General features: G+C 40.3%; 1 protein-coding gene across 1 annotated transcript; it reads left to right on the top strand.

Annotated features, from left to right (window-relative positions):
- Positions 1-6,861: 6,861 nt before the first annotated feature.
- Positions 6,862-14,128, top strand: ERMN (ermin; the record flags this gene model as incomplete). The annotated part of the gene is made up of 3 exons (XM_081315473.1): positions 6,862-7,105; positions 7,643-7,723; positions 13,662-14,128. The coding sequence occupies 3 exons, from the start codon at positions 6,862-6,864 to the stop codon at positions 14,126-14,128; spliced, it is 792 nt and encodes a 263-aa protein (XP_081171599.1).
- Positions 14,129-15,736: the final 1,608 nt, after the last annotated feature.

Here is a 15,736-nt window from a genome sequence, read left to right as displayed (position 1 = left end):
GATAGCCACTCAAAATGGCTGGAAGTAGTTCCAGTCCCTAATATGACTACTGCTAGGACCATCCAGGTGCTGAGAAAACTCTTTGCAACACATGGGTTGCCTGATGTTTTGGTTTCTGATAATGGAGCTCAATTCACTGCTGCTGAGTTTCAGGCTTTTCTTAGAGCTAACCTCATCAGACATGCTACGTCTGCATCATTTCGTCCTTCTTCGAATGGACAAGCCGAATGCATGGCAAGGACAACAAAGGAGGCACTCAAGTGCATTATCACAGGTGACTGGCATCATAGACTGGCAGATTTTTTTGCTCTGTCAGCATTCTACACCCTGCACGGCTACAGGTAAAAGTCCTGCTGAGCTTCGTTGGGGAAGGCATTTAATTACTAAACTGGATAGGTTGTATCCAGACAGAGTGGCATCCAAAGCCTCTAGACCAAAACCCCCGAGGGGGCTGCAAATGGGTGATTGGGTTTGGGCCAGAAACTAAGGGCCTGGAAATTTGTGGGTTCCTGGCCAGGTGACCAAAGCATTCAGACCCCTATCTTACAAAGTGGAGTTGGAGGGAGGGCAACTGGTCAGAAGACACATCAACCAACTTAGAAAGAGGTTTCCAGAGTGGTCACTAAGTGAGGACTATGGCATAAGTCCCTCCCAACATCCTCAAACTGGCACCCAAGCCAGCACACACCATAACCACCAGGGTTTTCCCTTCTCAGCTGAGGTTGACTCCAAGGAAGAACAAGGAAGCTCGGAAGTGCAACATGGGACCCCTGACCAGGCGAACCAGACAAATCTCAGCAACCACTGTGCCTACTCTGCAGAACAGACTGACTCCAGGGTGGGCCAACCTGGTGAGGCCAGCCAGAGCGTTTCAATTCCCCTGGACGATGGAGCACATGGGGACATGGGTCTACCCAGCCCACCGGGTAAGCTGGTAGACCACAAAGTGAGTGGAACTCCAAGGAGTTCCTCCAGGCCACACAACCCCCCCCCCGGCATATCTTACAGACTATATTGTAAAATAAAGTGATGTATAATGTTGTGACAATTGTACCACTACCTACAGAAATTGGGGCAATTTGTAACTGCTGGCAAGCATGTTCATTCAGACGTTGTTTCATCTCTTTGTAGTCCTTACTGCATTGACTAGCCATTTAGCCGTTGTTTAATCTTATTGTAGTCCATACTACAAGGCACGTCTGTAAAGGTCGCGTAATGTCATTCTAACCACTTTGAATTAACAAGCATTATTTTTTTGTATTATTTTGTTATTATGTATTTTGGTTGTTGGAGTGATTCATAGTCTTGACTATTGTCAAGTTTATTAAGGGGATTATAGCCTAATCTTAGGAGGGAGGGGTGTTATATACTGGGCTTTTGGTACCACACCTCCGGTCCTGCAATTGGTCAACCTCAGGCGGCAAGCACGGGTTCAATCTGATTGGTTGCTACCATAGGGTTTGGCTATATATTGTGGCGGGGTGCGCCCCAAGTTCCCAGTACAGTTCCAGCCTAATAAAAGAATGAGTTTCTCTGTACTCAGCTGTGTGTCTTCATTCCTGCCCACTACTTAACAATAACCATATTTATTAGATAGCTATCTCACCTTTCCACCACAAAGCACACTCAACAACCTCCAAGCCAACACAACACAAATGCACATTAATAAAAAGCATGATGAAATCATCACAAAAATAGAACATGAAACATTTATACAAACTAAACACTATCCCCAAATGTACTTCAAAACCTAAATGAAAGAAGTGCTTCTTAATACCCTTCCTAAAATCAGAGAGAGGGGGACCAGTTACAGTGAATTGCACTTCAGGAGCAACACAGTTGTGAACGCAAACCACAATCCTTTGGCTCCACTGCTGACAGGAGAGAGCTTTGACACACCTGTGTTTTCTTTGTCGCAGGAAGCAGATACATGAGGAATAAGTGGTGCTGAAAAAACAGGTTCTGACTGAGTAAAACATCACTGAAGGCAATATATACACGAACATTAATTTTAAGTGGAGATGCATCCTTCTAGCACACGGCACACTGGTTACCACATGATAAGCCATTTGCTGAACTGCATGATTAATTGGTAGACAAGCTGAACAGGGTATTTATGTACATTTCCATATGGCATGCTGCAATTAATCAATGACATGCCACAGGATTTGGAGAATGGATCACAGCCTAGTTCCCTTCAGTCTGCCCCCCCCCAAAATAAAAAATCCCTACCTCCTTCCAAGCAGCATCTCAATGAGATACAAATTGGCACAGGAGAGAAAAGGGAGGATATTCTGAATAATAATAATAATAATAATAATAAAGCCCTTTTTTGGTTCCAGATGGTTTTAATTATCTTCAGTATCGAAGAGATTATTTCCAGTTGTTCTGTGATGTTACATGCACAATTATTAATAATAAAATAACCAAAGGCCTTTGTATACTAAAAATTATCTCCAAGTTAGGGTTGGAATGCATTCCGTTTGACTGAAATAGATGCTGGTGAGGAAGAACAGTTTCCCTTCAAGTTCTTTAATCTATAACAGGGGCCTTCAAACCTGGCTGTTTTATGGCTTGTGGACTTCAACTCCCAGAATTCCTCAGCCAGGCACACTGGCTGAGGAATTCTGGGAGTTGAAGTCCACAAGTTATAAAAGGGCCAAGTTTGAAGACCCCTAGTCTACGCAGCCCTGGGATTTCCCATCAAGTCTTAACTCTGTTTAGCTTCTTGATATCAGCTAACATATGCTAAGTGCTGCCATCTGCTGCATCACTGAAAAAGTGCATGTTTTCACCAGCAGGTGCTGCTGCTAATAGCAGAACTATCTAGAAATCAGACTGTCAGATAAGGACATTTAATGGCTAACAGATGTATTTCCTTAGCTTCCAGCTGGATAATACCATTTTAATTTCAGAACAAAAGACCAATAGAACAGTGTTTCTGCAACACAGTCCTAGAAAACCTGGAAATGCTTGCTTTTTAAAATTAAAATATTAATTATTCCTTAATTTCGTATCTCTGTATTTGCAGCTCATATAAATATGCTGGTTCTTTCTTAATGTGCTTCTACAAGGATATGTTTTCACTATTCCAGAGGTTGCCTCCTAAAAGCACTTCTTTTCATACTTCATGTAGGAGAAGCCTTCCATCGTTTTGCTGAGTGGTGGACTGAGGGCTACAAGTAGACGCCTGATCTGCAGTCTCAAGAACCTTTTTTGATAATGTCCTAAGTCTGGATCCAATGGGAATTGATCAGATATTTAATATACTATATAATACTCCAGGAAAAAAATAGTATGATGGTAAAAGTAAATGCCCTCTGGGTTGAACTAAGTGTCTGGTAATATCATATAGTTTTCTTAGAAACTAAGAGGCCTTGAATTTTAGTCTTGCCTTGCTCATTGATTTTTAGCAAATCATTCAATTTAAAAATAAGGCTATAGCAAACTAATTCTGGAAAACTGCATAGGTTTGTTCCCCTGGTCAACAGGAGTCAAGGTAGACTTAATGGGCCATTAAAGGTAAAGGTAAAGGTTCCCCCGCACATACATGCTAGTCGTTTCCAACTCTAGGGGCTGGTGCTCATCTCTGTTTCAAAGCCGAAGAAGCCAGCGCTTGTCCGAGGACGTCTCCATGGTCATGTGGCCAGTTCACTCTAATGTCTAGACTAGAGCATGAGTGTAAAACTTGCTGTGTCACGTGACATGTCACAACATGTCACGAATTTGTTTGCATTTCCAGACCTGGGGTGGGCGCAGCTTCCGCATGATCCAACCGGCCTACGGGCCAGCAGTTTGACACCCCTGGTTTAGAGAAAATTACCCACTTCTCATGCATTTATGTATACACTGATTTCCCTGCTAACAAGTCTTGCACCTGTTTCAGCACCAAAGAAAGAACATGTCCCAAATGGCTTGAAGATAGGGAGAGCTATACCCTTAGGCAGAGTAAAGCAATAATTTCAAGCAGTAGATGCTGAAGACTCCCAACTGATCCTCCTGAACATTTTTGTTCTGACCTGTCCATCATATCCATAGTTACCCATATGCTTAACTGCACACTGCCCAGAGTCACTCTGTGAGTGAGATGGGTGGTCTTCAGAGTTGATATATAAACAAATATCTACCTTGTCCCATGACACTAAGCTAACCTGTTATCTCAAATCTAGAGGAGGATACCATCCCATCATCCAGGTTGAAAGAAGGTTCAACTGCTGTCCAGTTCTGTAAAGTGGCTGAAAAAAAGAAGCACTATCTAGTCTTTCACCTGAAATAGCAAAATAACTAGAAAACAATGTAGGCTCCAATAAGAAGAGTCTTAGGCTTCAGGTACAAAGGATGCCAGATATAGAAAATGTCCTCTTTCTTGAAAGTTGGATTTATTGGCACCAAGGTTTTCTAAACAGACAAGTATCGGAGGCAACCAAAATCTTATATTTGGTCATCACCATTTGAATCTGATGCAATAGTTACTGATGCAATAGCTTGAGCTAGGGCATGTTGTATAAACCCAGTGGCGGTATTGATAAATCAATGGCTCTCTATGTGTGAATCCCAACTGTGGTTTTACTTAGCAAATTATGACCAATAAACACAACATGAAAACCTTGTCACAGATTGCAAACTGAGCATGGTAATGTAAGGAAGAAGGCAATTCCTTGGGGAGGTGACTTTCAGGCAATGCCATTTTCCTACAACAGACAAAAAAGATCTCCTGCATGAAAGTTGTCAGGCGCAAGGTCTATCGCTTAATGACACATTTTATTTGTTTCTCAGTGATGGCTGACCATCAGAGATCAGATATTCGGTAACTAGAAGAATCTCAGTGACCACCTAAAGCTTCTGGGCTTTTCTTCCATTTCCCAGTGTTGGAACTGAGCCCAGCAGGTTGACTGTGGAAGAGGGGGGGAAAAATGGAGAAAAATATAACACATAAATCTTCAATGGGAATATCATTCAACTTAAATTGCTTTTTGTACAGAAGTAGATCAATGTTTCCCTTTGCTGAATTTTATAAAATATGTACTTCTGAGCAGTGGCTCAGTGGGTTAGGACGCTGAGCTTGTCGATCAGAAGGTCGGCAGTTTGGCGGGTCGAATCCCGAGTGCCGCGTAACAGAGTGAGAGCCTGTTACTTGTCCCAGCTTCTGCCAACCTAGCAGTTCGAAAGCACGTAAAAATGCAAGTAGAAAAATAGGGACCACTCCGGTGGGAAGGTAACAGCGTTCCGTGCGCCTTTGGCGTCTAGTCATGCCGGCCACATGACCACGGAGACGTCCTCGGACAAGCGCTGGCTCTTCGGCTTTGAAACGGAGATGAGCACCGGCCCCTAGAGTCGGAAACGACTAGCACGCATGTGCGGGGGAACCTTTACCTTTACCTTTTAACATTCCATACTGTTTATTCTGTCTCTAAAGCTCATGAACTAGATGGCAGAAATGTGAATATTCCACTTTTGATGGGAAGCAAGAAAAAAAAAAGCTCATATCTGCTCTTCTGATGGGCTGGGGCAAGATGACAATGTTGGATGCTCACATCCTTGACAGATTGCTAGTGGGCATTTTCACATCTGAATAGGACAAGCGAGGCATGCAGCTGTAATGCCTTGGAAATACATAATAATATCCACCAGAAAAGTGTCTTGTAGCATATCACTGGAGCTTATCTGGAGAACTGCCATACACATACACATAACATTGCAAATGTTACCGGTTGTTGTATAAGGTACCTATGCCAAATAGTCTTTGGAATCTGGATGAGGAAATGTAGTGTGTTAAGAGTCTGATCTGAGGTTTTGTGGTGCAGCAATGCTGTAAATCAGTCTCTGATATTATCTACTAGGTCCTGGGATGGAGAAAAGACACTTGAGTGGCATCCTTGATCTGTAATGACAGAATTGTTCAGACAACTCACTGAAACATTTAAGAGCATAGAGAAATAGAACTGAAGACAGATCTTCAAGATCTACTTGACAGTTGTGTCACTAAATGGCAAAGTCCATTTTGCTGCCTTGACTCAACAACACTAAAAATGTCTCCTTTACATCATCAATAACAGAACTTTACGTTGTGGCTACTTTTTTCCCCAATACATTGATTTTTTAAAAAGCATTATTACCTTATGTAAGATTTTATTTTATTTTATTTTTAAAAAATGCCAGGTTAAAAATGGGGAGAGGGCAGGAGAGATAAGTATACTGTACCCAGAATAACATATCTTGGGGGGAAAAAGTGATGCAATCACAAGCAAGATTATCCAGTGCCCACTTTTATTCTTTCACAAATGTCAAATGAATTCTTCGTCTAATCCAGGAGGATATCAAGGTTTAACCAGAACATCTAACCTATTGGGGAATGTTAATCTGTTTATACTTTAGTACTGTGCCTCAAGGTGGTCACTTGGTGCAGATTAAAAGGTTGGGACAATCACACTCTTGTTTCAAGGCGAGTGGACAAAGAAGCTTTATAGTGGATAGACAAAATCTCTGCTTATTTCAATGGGGCTGATATGCGGAAAGCTCAGCTTTGCATGCCAGCACAAAAAGCTCTGTTGCTTGTAGATTGTTTGTTTATGTAAATTGAAAATAATGCATTTATTATGCAACAGAAAGGCTAAGTGACAGGAGAGCTACTGATTGGCTGGCTTCTTGTGAGAGCTCGGACAAATCCAAGTCAAATCTATTCTCTATTTTGGTTGCAACAACTTGAAGGGAAGGGAAGCTTGTTGATTCTTCAACAATTCTTTATTCAACACATAAACACACCTACACAGAACAATTGGTTTGAATATTGCAATAATTGTACGATTTTTAATTACCACTGGATACAAATCTGCCAGGAAGCATCTGGACACGACTTTAATCATGACAGAAGATATCCAAGCTCCGGCCAGTATGTCTGAATTTAATCGGAACATGTCTTCTGAGAAACCTCAGCTCCAGGTTATTGATATTATTGATCAGATAGCTAATTCTTCTGAGATACTTCCATGTGAAATTACAGCGATCAATCCCAGCTCTCCTTTTGTAGAAGAAAATCAAGAAGGTGCCAAACATTTGGCAGAGAATTCGGTACACCAAATTTCAGAAGCTGCAAAAGAACTTCAAGGTAAAATTATATTGGCAAAATTGTTCTTTCCAGTAGCTTTAGGGAAAGAATGATAATGAATTTGCATTTTGTTTTAATTTTTTTAATTAAATTAATTTTTTAAAGAATATTTTATTTTTTAAGAATGAAAAATAGTAACCCAAGGTTACAGAGGCCATGCAAAAAAAAATCTGAGCTTTTAAAGATGATGTAAACAAAGAAATACATTCCATTATTTTAGATAAGGTCTCAGTAAAACTAACTACTTTTAATTCTAAGTTATTTCAAATTCAAGAAATGTAATCATGTGTACCACATGTTCTTGTTGAAAGTAGCCTGATTTAAAAGAGTTGTATTTTGGCTGAATTTTGCCATTAAAATTCATTTTAACTGACTTTACTTACAAGTCCTCAGTCTTAAAAAAACAGTTTAATTGTAAATTCAGTTCCCTTAGAGTTCCAGCTGAATTGTATGGTGAAGGAATTAATAACTGCAAGTTATAATCACTAACCCCTGTTTTTAGGGAAATATCACTTTTATACTTTATATCTTTTCAAGGAAAGCCAGAAGGAAAAAATGAAGAAAAAAATTGTCTCATTTACCAGGAGTCAAGAGTCTGTGAAGAAGAATCCAGAGACGGTGAGAAGTATACTTAGTTTTTGGAATTAAGAAACATCATGGATATTGTGAATTACAGCATGATCTAACCTGATTTAAACTTTAACCTGGGTTCAAGTTTATTTTAATAGGTTACTTAGCATGTTCACCCTGCCTCAGGTTTAAATTAATTACAGCTATGCTCCATCGAAGTATGAGGATTTCACTGTAAGCCAAACTTTGCTTTCTAACAGCATCTCTCAAACGAATACTATTTCAAGGACTCTTTGCAATGGCCACGCTCGGCTGGAGATATGGGGTTATAGTAAGGATCCAGGTTGAGAAAGGCTTCTTACAGGAATAGACTAATAGTGTACATTTTTGTTTTTTCCTGGGCTGGAGGCCAGACCTAACCTTAGTGGAAATAGCTGCAACAGATATGTGAGAGTGGGGGAATCAAAACAGTCATGGGAATGGTTAAACTTTGTCTGTTGTTGCAGTTTTGGTTAAGATTTGGTTAAGATGATCTACTAAAGCCATGATTAACCTTGGAAAGGAATATTTCTCCAGCCCTTATGTGGGAATCTTGATTGTGGGTATTAAGCAGCCTCTATGATGGGAAAATGCTTATAAGGAGAGTGTTGGAGAAGAGATAGTTAACCTTCGGGTGATTGACCTCTTGTGTTTTGAAACACATGCCCATTGCTTTCCTGAAATTAAGGAATGTATAGTTTGGTTCATTTACACAGAAATGAATATACTGAAGGAAACAGGAGAGCTTCATTTATTTTATCAATTTCTATCCTGCCCCAAATGAACCAATAAATGTTGGCTGGAAAATTCTAGCTAGCTTGTATCAGCATTTTTGAGCTGACTCACTATAAGCATCAATGACAAGAAGTCATATATCTAGTCCACATTTAAGCCTGTCAATTTTGTTGGACTAGAGACACATTTGTAATTTTTAAAACACATTATAGGTACTTTCACAAAATGGTTGTTATGGAAAAAGGGCTTGCTTATTCACAAAATGGCTGCCATGATCATTCATAAAACAACACTTTCTCCAGGACCCCCAAATTCTCTTTTCTGCCCAGTTTATCTTTGGCTTCCTTTCAAGCAAGTGGATATGAGGGGTTTTTAGAAACAATTTTCTAAGAATGCTTGAAAGACACGTTCCTTACCAGAAATTTGTAGTATTACAAGATGATCTTATAGAAGCAGATGTTTTGTTTTGCATATTGCCACCATGTTTCCTGTTGATATTTGGTAACAAACAAACAATGTGTATTAAACTCATAGATGAACAAAGAGGGAAAAGGACCAGAAAAGCAAAAACTGCTTAAGAGTCAAGTCTATCCTATCTCTTGAGTCAGGGAGGGCCATTGTTCCATAAGGCAGGCACCATAAGTAAGAAGGCCTGACTTCTAAGTTCCACAAGATGATTTCCTAATAAAAGGGACCTAGAGAACGCCAATTGTGCAGATTTTGGTGGGGAAAGCATAATGACCAGCGACAGATGCTCTCATGAGTTTTCTGGTCCCATGTCATGTAGGGCTTTATAAGGGTCAACAAGCGCTTTGAATTGCACCTGAAAGCCAACTGGGAGCTAGTACAGCTCACAGAGCTGAATGAAGGCAAATCCCATGTAGAGCCCATTGCAGTAATCCAGCTGAGAGACGACTAAGGCGTGAGTTATCATGTGTTGGGCCTCTTGATCTGGCAACAGGAACAATTGGCACACAAGATGAATTGTTATAAATCTCTTCTAAACTAAGGCTGTCACCTGTTTTTCAACTATAAACGATGAGCCCAGAAAGACCCCCAATTTTTCACCAACTCTGATTGGAAGATTGTTATTGCATTCAGAGATAAAAAAATAAAAAACCATCCAATTGGGCATGGTCAAAACTCACAGATACCTGATCCTACTAGGATTAAGCTGAAGCTTGGTCTTCTCCCATCTAGATCCCCACATCTTCCAGACACACAGACAGAATCTTGACAATGTCCATTTGTCTGGCCAAGAGCAGAAATATATGGGCATCACCAGCACATTATAACTTGGCCAGTGTCAATGGATGATCTCCCACAGGGGCTTCTTATAGGAATTAAAAAGAAACAGGGAGGTAGTAGAGCAGACCTGGGCATTTAAAAGCCTGTGAGTTACATCTGGCCCACAGGCTGTTTCAGTCTAGCCCACTGTGGTGGGCATGGTCATTGGGGAGATGGGCCATCATTGTTGATGGGAGGTAGGATGCCATCATTGTTGGAGCTGTGGGAAGCAGGGCATCAGTGATGGCAGGCCTTCACAATTGTCCCAGTTTCTCATGTGGCTCCTTGGGAAAATTAATTGTTCACCCCTGTAGTAGAGCCTGGAGAAATCACACAAAGCAGGGGCCTTGAATTTGATTGCTTCCCACTGACCAATATGGCTAGACTGTTTTTCACAGCTACGACCTCTGCAGCATCCCCATGATCATGTGATCAAAATTCAGACACTTGGTAACTGGTTCATATTTATGACCGTTGCAGTGTCCCAAGGTCATGTGATCCCCTTTTGCGACCTTCTGACAAGCAAAGACAATGGGGAAGGCAGATGCACTTAATAATCAAGTTACTAACTTATCTATTGCAGTGATTCACTTAACAACTGTGGCAAGAAAGGTTGTAAAATGGGGCAAAACTCACTTAACAAGCATCTCACTTAACAACAGAAATGTTGGGCTCAATTGCAGCCATACATTGAGGCCTGCCTGTAATCCCTAAAGAAAATATTAACAAGTGTTCCTACAGTGGAGTTTTGTGCTTCACAGAACACTTTGAGAAGATGGTGTCTCTTCACCTACACAAGAATTTGGCAAATGGTGCTTAGCAAACATTGGCGAGGCTCCTACATTGCACTAGCCATGGCACTCTCACTGTCTTACCAAAAGAGGCTAACCCAAACCCAACACTTTGTGAGTTAGCATTATGGATGAACCCAATGCCTGTCTTGATAACTCTGCAGATTGGTACATTTTCCCCATTTATGTCATTTATCTCTATGCATTTTTATCTAGGGATAAAGTAAGGGTCAAGCCCCTGAGAGGAAAGCACAGTCAAGGAAGTAAGAATCATACAGACTTTGACAATACATGTTAATGCATGAATTATGAGCTGAGTATAAAATCTTGGGAATTGTGATAGGACTCTCCACCCCTCATGGATTTATGTGAGATCATGAAGGTGGGATCTCTTTGAAAAGCCAACTCTTTTCTTCCTGTGCTTTCTGCAACCTGGACTGAGATTCCATTTATTAAATAAGCCACTAACAAACTCTGCCATCTATTGATTGTTTATGTCTAGAGGTAGTCGTGGTTTATTTTCAGGCTCTTCACAATCTTTCCATTAAGGGAAGATAGGATTACCACATTAAACAGGATACTGTTTAATGCCAGGATACTGGCATTAAGTATCTTCACTGTTCTGTTTATCCCAAAATGATTACACTTCTTTCTAAACATAGATTTCTTCAAAATTATCAGGGGTATGGTACATCCTGGCATAGAGATTATCTCCTACTGAATGAAAAGACTTTTAATGCTACTTCTTCCCCATGGGCTTTGATGCACGAGGCTTGTGCAAATCCCATTTTACAAATCAGGTTGAGTTAGCTTTGTTCAGTGAAGGCTTTTGCTTCCACAGTTAAAGTGGCTTTAAATGATTGGAATGATTTGCCAAGCTTAGTGATGTGAAATGTGAATCCTGGGCACTAATGCAGTGTCTGATTTCACAGCCTTCACACTGCATTAGTGCCCAGGATTCACATTTCACATCACTAAGCTTGGCAAATCATTCCAATCATCTAGAGCCACTTTAACTGCGTGTCAGAAACCATACTCATCCAGTGACACAAAGGGGCACAAGAAAATGCAAATTTCTGTCTCTCTTGCAGTGCTGACATTCATACACTGAACTTTTACAAAGTGACTTTGGGTGAACACCCCCAGAAAAGTCTTCAATGTATTTATCTTCAAACTTATATTTTTGAGGGAATCACACCTAGAGGTTAGTGTTTGCTGGCTTGGTAATCAGGGGAAAAAACACAAAATCTTTTTTCTGGTTCCTGAGAAAAATCTCCTATTGATTCCCTTCCTCACCACTTATAAAGAATAAAAAAAAGAGAAAGTGGAGATAAAAGCTTAGATAACTATGCATGGATTACTTTATTGTCAGGACAAGAAGATATAGATATTTATGTAACATTTCACATTGACTGACCATTTATACGTACAAGCTACAAAAACCCCCAAAATTATGAGGCCCACTTTTGAAGATACACATATACCGGTACTTATGACTGCACTATTAAAGATTTTCTGTGTTGCTTGGTAAATTAGTCAGGGTGGCTGAGAAAATGAGATTGATTTGTATTACTGATAAGGTACCTATTATAGTAGATGTTTTTAATTGCTTCCGAGAAATCATTGTCCATATCATGGCCCACTTGGTTTTTTAAGCAAGTTTGTTAATATTTCTTGGGTGTTAAAAGTTCCCTTCCTCAGAGTCTTTGAGACCTAACATTTCTGAATAGATTGGTGACATTAGTGGCTGCCAGTTTTCTCTAGAATATACACACATATGAACCCAAATGCATAGTGTGGGAAATTACCTGTTATTTTAGAGATCCATGTTTACAACTATTGAGTTTGTCATTCCTAACATGGTTAGAGACCAGCCAGATCCAACTTGGGAGACCTTCAGAAGTATTTGATTTCAGTACTCATCATCTCCACTGACATGAGTACTGATTACATTTGTTAGAAATAATGGAAGTTGCATCCAACACATCTGGAAGTTGCATCCAGCACAGCTGGTAGAGGGCAGGTGCCCAAATCCACCATGTGTTACATTTGAAAATAATAAGAGGAAGATTTAGAACACTGCTGCCTTGGTGATAATGTAAGGTAGACAGAGGCGGATAAACACAACACATTAAAGCAAAGGTTGAAAAAAGCTTGTCAAAATGTGTCCAAAGAGCAAGACAAATCGTTTGAGAAAGAAATACATCTCTAATTCAGAGGTATCATCATGAAGGAATGAAAGGAATCCCTGAATGGGCTGTTGGATATGAACTCTTAATATAGAACCCATAGACCAGGGGTGTCAAACTGTCGGCCCATGGGCCAGATGCGTCACGTGGGAGCCGTGCTCTCGCCATTGTTGACAATGGCAAAACAGTCCCGATACGTTGCATGACATCACGTGACGTTGCAAGTTTGACATGTCTACAAGAGACAATGACTAACCAAAAAGACAAAACTTTAGTGTATGTGCTAGGCATAAAACTAATCAAGGATGGGATTGTCTCCAACAGACACGGGAAACATAAGGCTAGTTTTTCCAGCAATTCAGTAGTACAGTCAGTACAGCCAATTTTGGTGTGGTGATTAAGGTGCTGGAATAAGAATGAAGAAACTATGTTCTAATTCAGCCTTAGGCATTAAAGCTGGTTTGTGTGTGGTGGATGATCTCAGCCCAAGAAAGAAGACATGCTGCCTAGATCAGAGGTCCCCAACCTTTTGGGCACCCGGGACCGGTTCTGTGGAGAGAGGTTTTTCTGCAGACCGGAGGGTGCATGGTTTTGTGTACTGCCTGCATCCCCCAGATAGGGCTTTGCTTGTTTGTGCGGACTGGTTGCTGGCATGCTGTGGCCTGGTACTGGTCCATGGACTGGGGGTTGGGGACCCCTGGCCTAGATAACCACACGAACCTGTCCAGGCAATTGCCAGAAGCCAAAGCTGACTTAAGGTTGTTTTTTGTGTGTGTGTTTTTAAAAAAAGCTGTACCAAAAGTTAATAATATAGTAAGTGATGATCCTAAAGTCCCTTAGTAGGGGGGGGGGGAATCTTAGTTAACTTATGAGTTGAGACAGACAAGCTTGCACTGTCAGCTTGTTAGTGTACTGCTATATTGTGAGTGTTGTTTTTTGTTACAGGGCTCCATGAGAAGACTGCTACTTTAAATACAAAAGAATTTCAGGGGGAAGAAAATGTCCCACCCAAGCTTCAGGATGAAAATATTGATAGCCCTACAGAAACAGAGGAAGAACAAGGAAAGATACAGTTGAACGAGACCTGTGAGCAAATTAAAGAAGAAACCCTGTTAAAAGACAGCGAGAGCATAACAGAAGAAGACTGGGAAGATGCAGATGATGAATCTCAACAGGAAAACAGTGTGGCTTCTCATAAAAAAGGGCAAGAAAACAATGATATCCAAAGCCTTCCTCCCAGTCCCAGCTGTACCTCCCAGACTGAGGAATATGATGACCAACCAGGTGCCCTGAAAAAAAATGATATCTCTCGGCACAGTTATTCTCGTTACAACACAATATCTTATCGGAAGATCCGGAAGGGAAACACTAAACAGAGAATTGATGAATTTGAGTCCATGATGCATTCATAAACTGAGGCAGAGGACCAAATAGGCTTGCTAGGATTCTTCTCTTCCACCTATCTCCACTCCAGATGTTTCTCCATCTACAATATCATGTTATTGTAAAATCTTTGGTGGCTTCCATCCAACTAAATATAGTAGTCCTGACTAATGGTGTAACAAGAGGCTCCCTTGCCACTTGGGAGCTAGCCGCATTGACTGCATGAAGGTTTACTTCTAAATCAATATATACATAAGAACAGGCTGCATGATTGCAATCTTATACCATATGCACTTAACTGGAAGAAGTCCTACTCAATGTAATGTAACTTACTATGGCAAGTACGTACCTACATATCTTGCAACAAGCTTGTGATCTGACTTCTGGCCTACTGATTTCAGTGGACGTAGATGCAACTGATTGTAGCTGGATTGGGGCATCTAAATTTCATTTTAATGTATGCCAATTAGTGTACATTCAAAGTGACAATAAAGTTATTCTATTCTATTCTATTCTATTCTATTCTATTCTATTCTATTCTATTCTATTCTATTCTATTCTATTCTATTCTATTCTATTCTATTCTATTCTATTCTATTCCATTCCATTCCATTCCATTCCATTCTATATTGGTTGGTTATATACTTAAACAGTGTAACTACTTCTATTTTAAAATGACAGTTTTAGGTTTAAGTCAGTAGTATGATCAATTTACCCTAATTTGATTTTAAAGATGCATTTCAAACAAAATGTTTCTGTCCATTTTTGGTATATCATTGATTCTTTCTTCTGTTTTAACTAGGTTTTTTTTGCCAGTTTTTCTATAGTGCTATCCTATCACATCAGCATTTCATGTCAGTCTTAATAAATTACATATACTGACTAATTCAGTCCTGTAGCATCTTTCCAAGAGAGCAGTCTAGTTCACTCTCATTTGGCAGCCAGACTATAGAAAAACAGGCTGCTTTGAAAATATGACTCATCGGGGTTCTATCAACTCCAGTCCTACCAGTATACACATGTACCATCAGGTAGAATGGTTCTTAGTTCAGAGTAAACATTCCAGAAAATGGGCATATTCATGTCTGCATTTGGTAATCAAATCTTTATTATGATCAGAGACCAGCATATGAAGGGTAGAATACAAACAGTTAATGATTTTAAAAACTGAAAAATATATATAAATGTATATATATGTGTGTGTGTGAATGTTTTAATTAATATATATATATATATAAAGGTAAAGGTAAAGGTTCCCCCGCACATGCGTGCTAGTCGTTTCCGACTCTAGGGGCCGGTGCTCATCTCCGTTTCAAAGCCAAAGAGCCAGCGCTTGTCCGAGGACGTCTCCGTGGTCATGTGGCCGGCATGACTAGATGCCAAAGGCGCACGGAACGCTGTTACCTTCCCACCATAGCGGTCCCTATTTTTCTACTTGCATTTTTACGTGCTTTCGAACTGCTAGGTTGGCAGAAGCTGGGACAAGTAACAGGCACTCACTCTGTTACACGGCACTTGGGATTCGACCCGCCAAACTGCCAACCTTCTGATCGACAAGCTCAGCGTCCTAACCCACTGAGCCACCGCATATATATATATATATATATATATATATATATATATATATATATATATAT

This window comes from Vipera berus, assembly GCF_964194415.1.
Source record: "Vipera berus genome assembly, chromosome: 1".
In the NCBI taxonomy this organism is placed as follows: Eukaryota; Metazoa; Chordata; class Lepidosauria; order Squamata; family Viperidae; genus Vipera; species Vipera berus.
The sequence above is the reverse complement of the archived record's forward strand: the minus strand, read 5'-3'. Positions and strand labels throughout refer to the sequence as shown.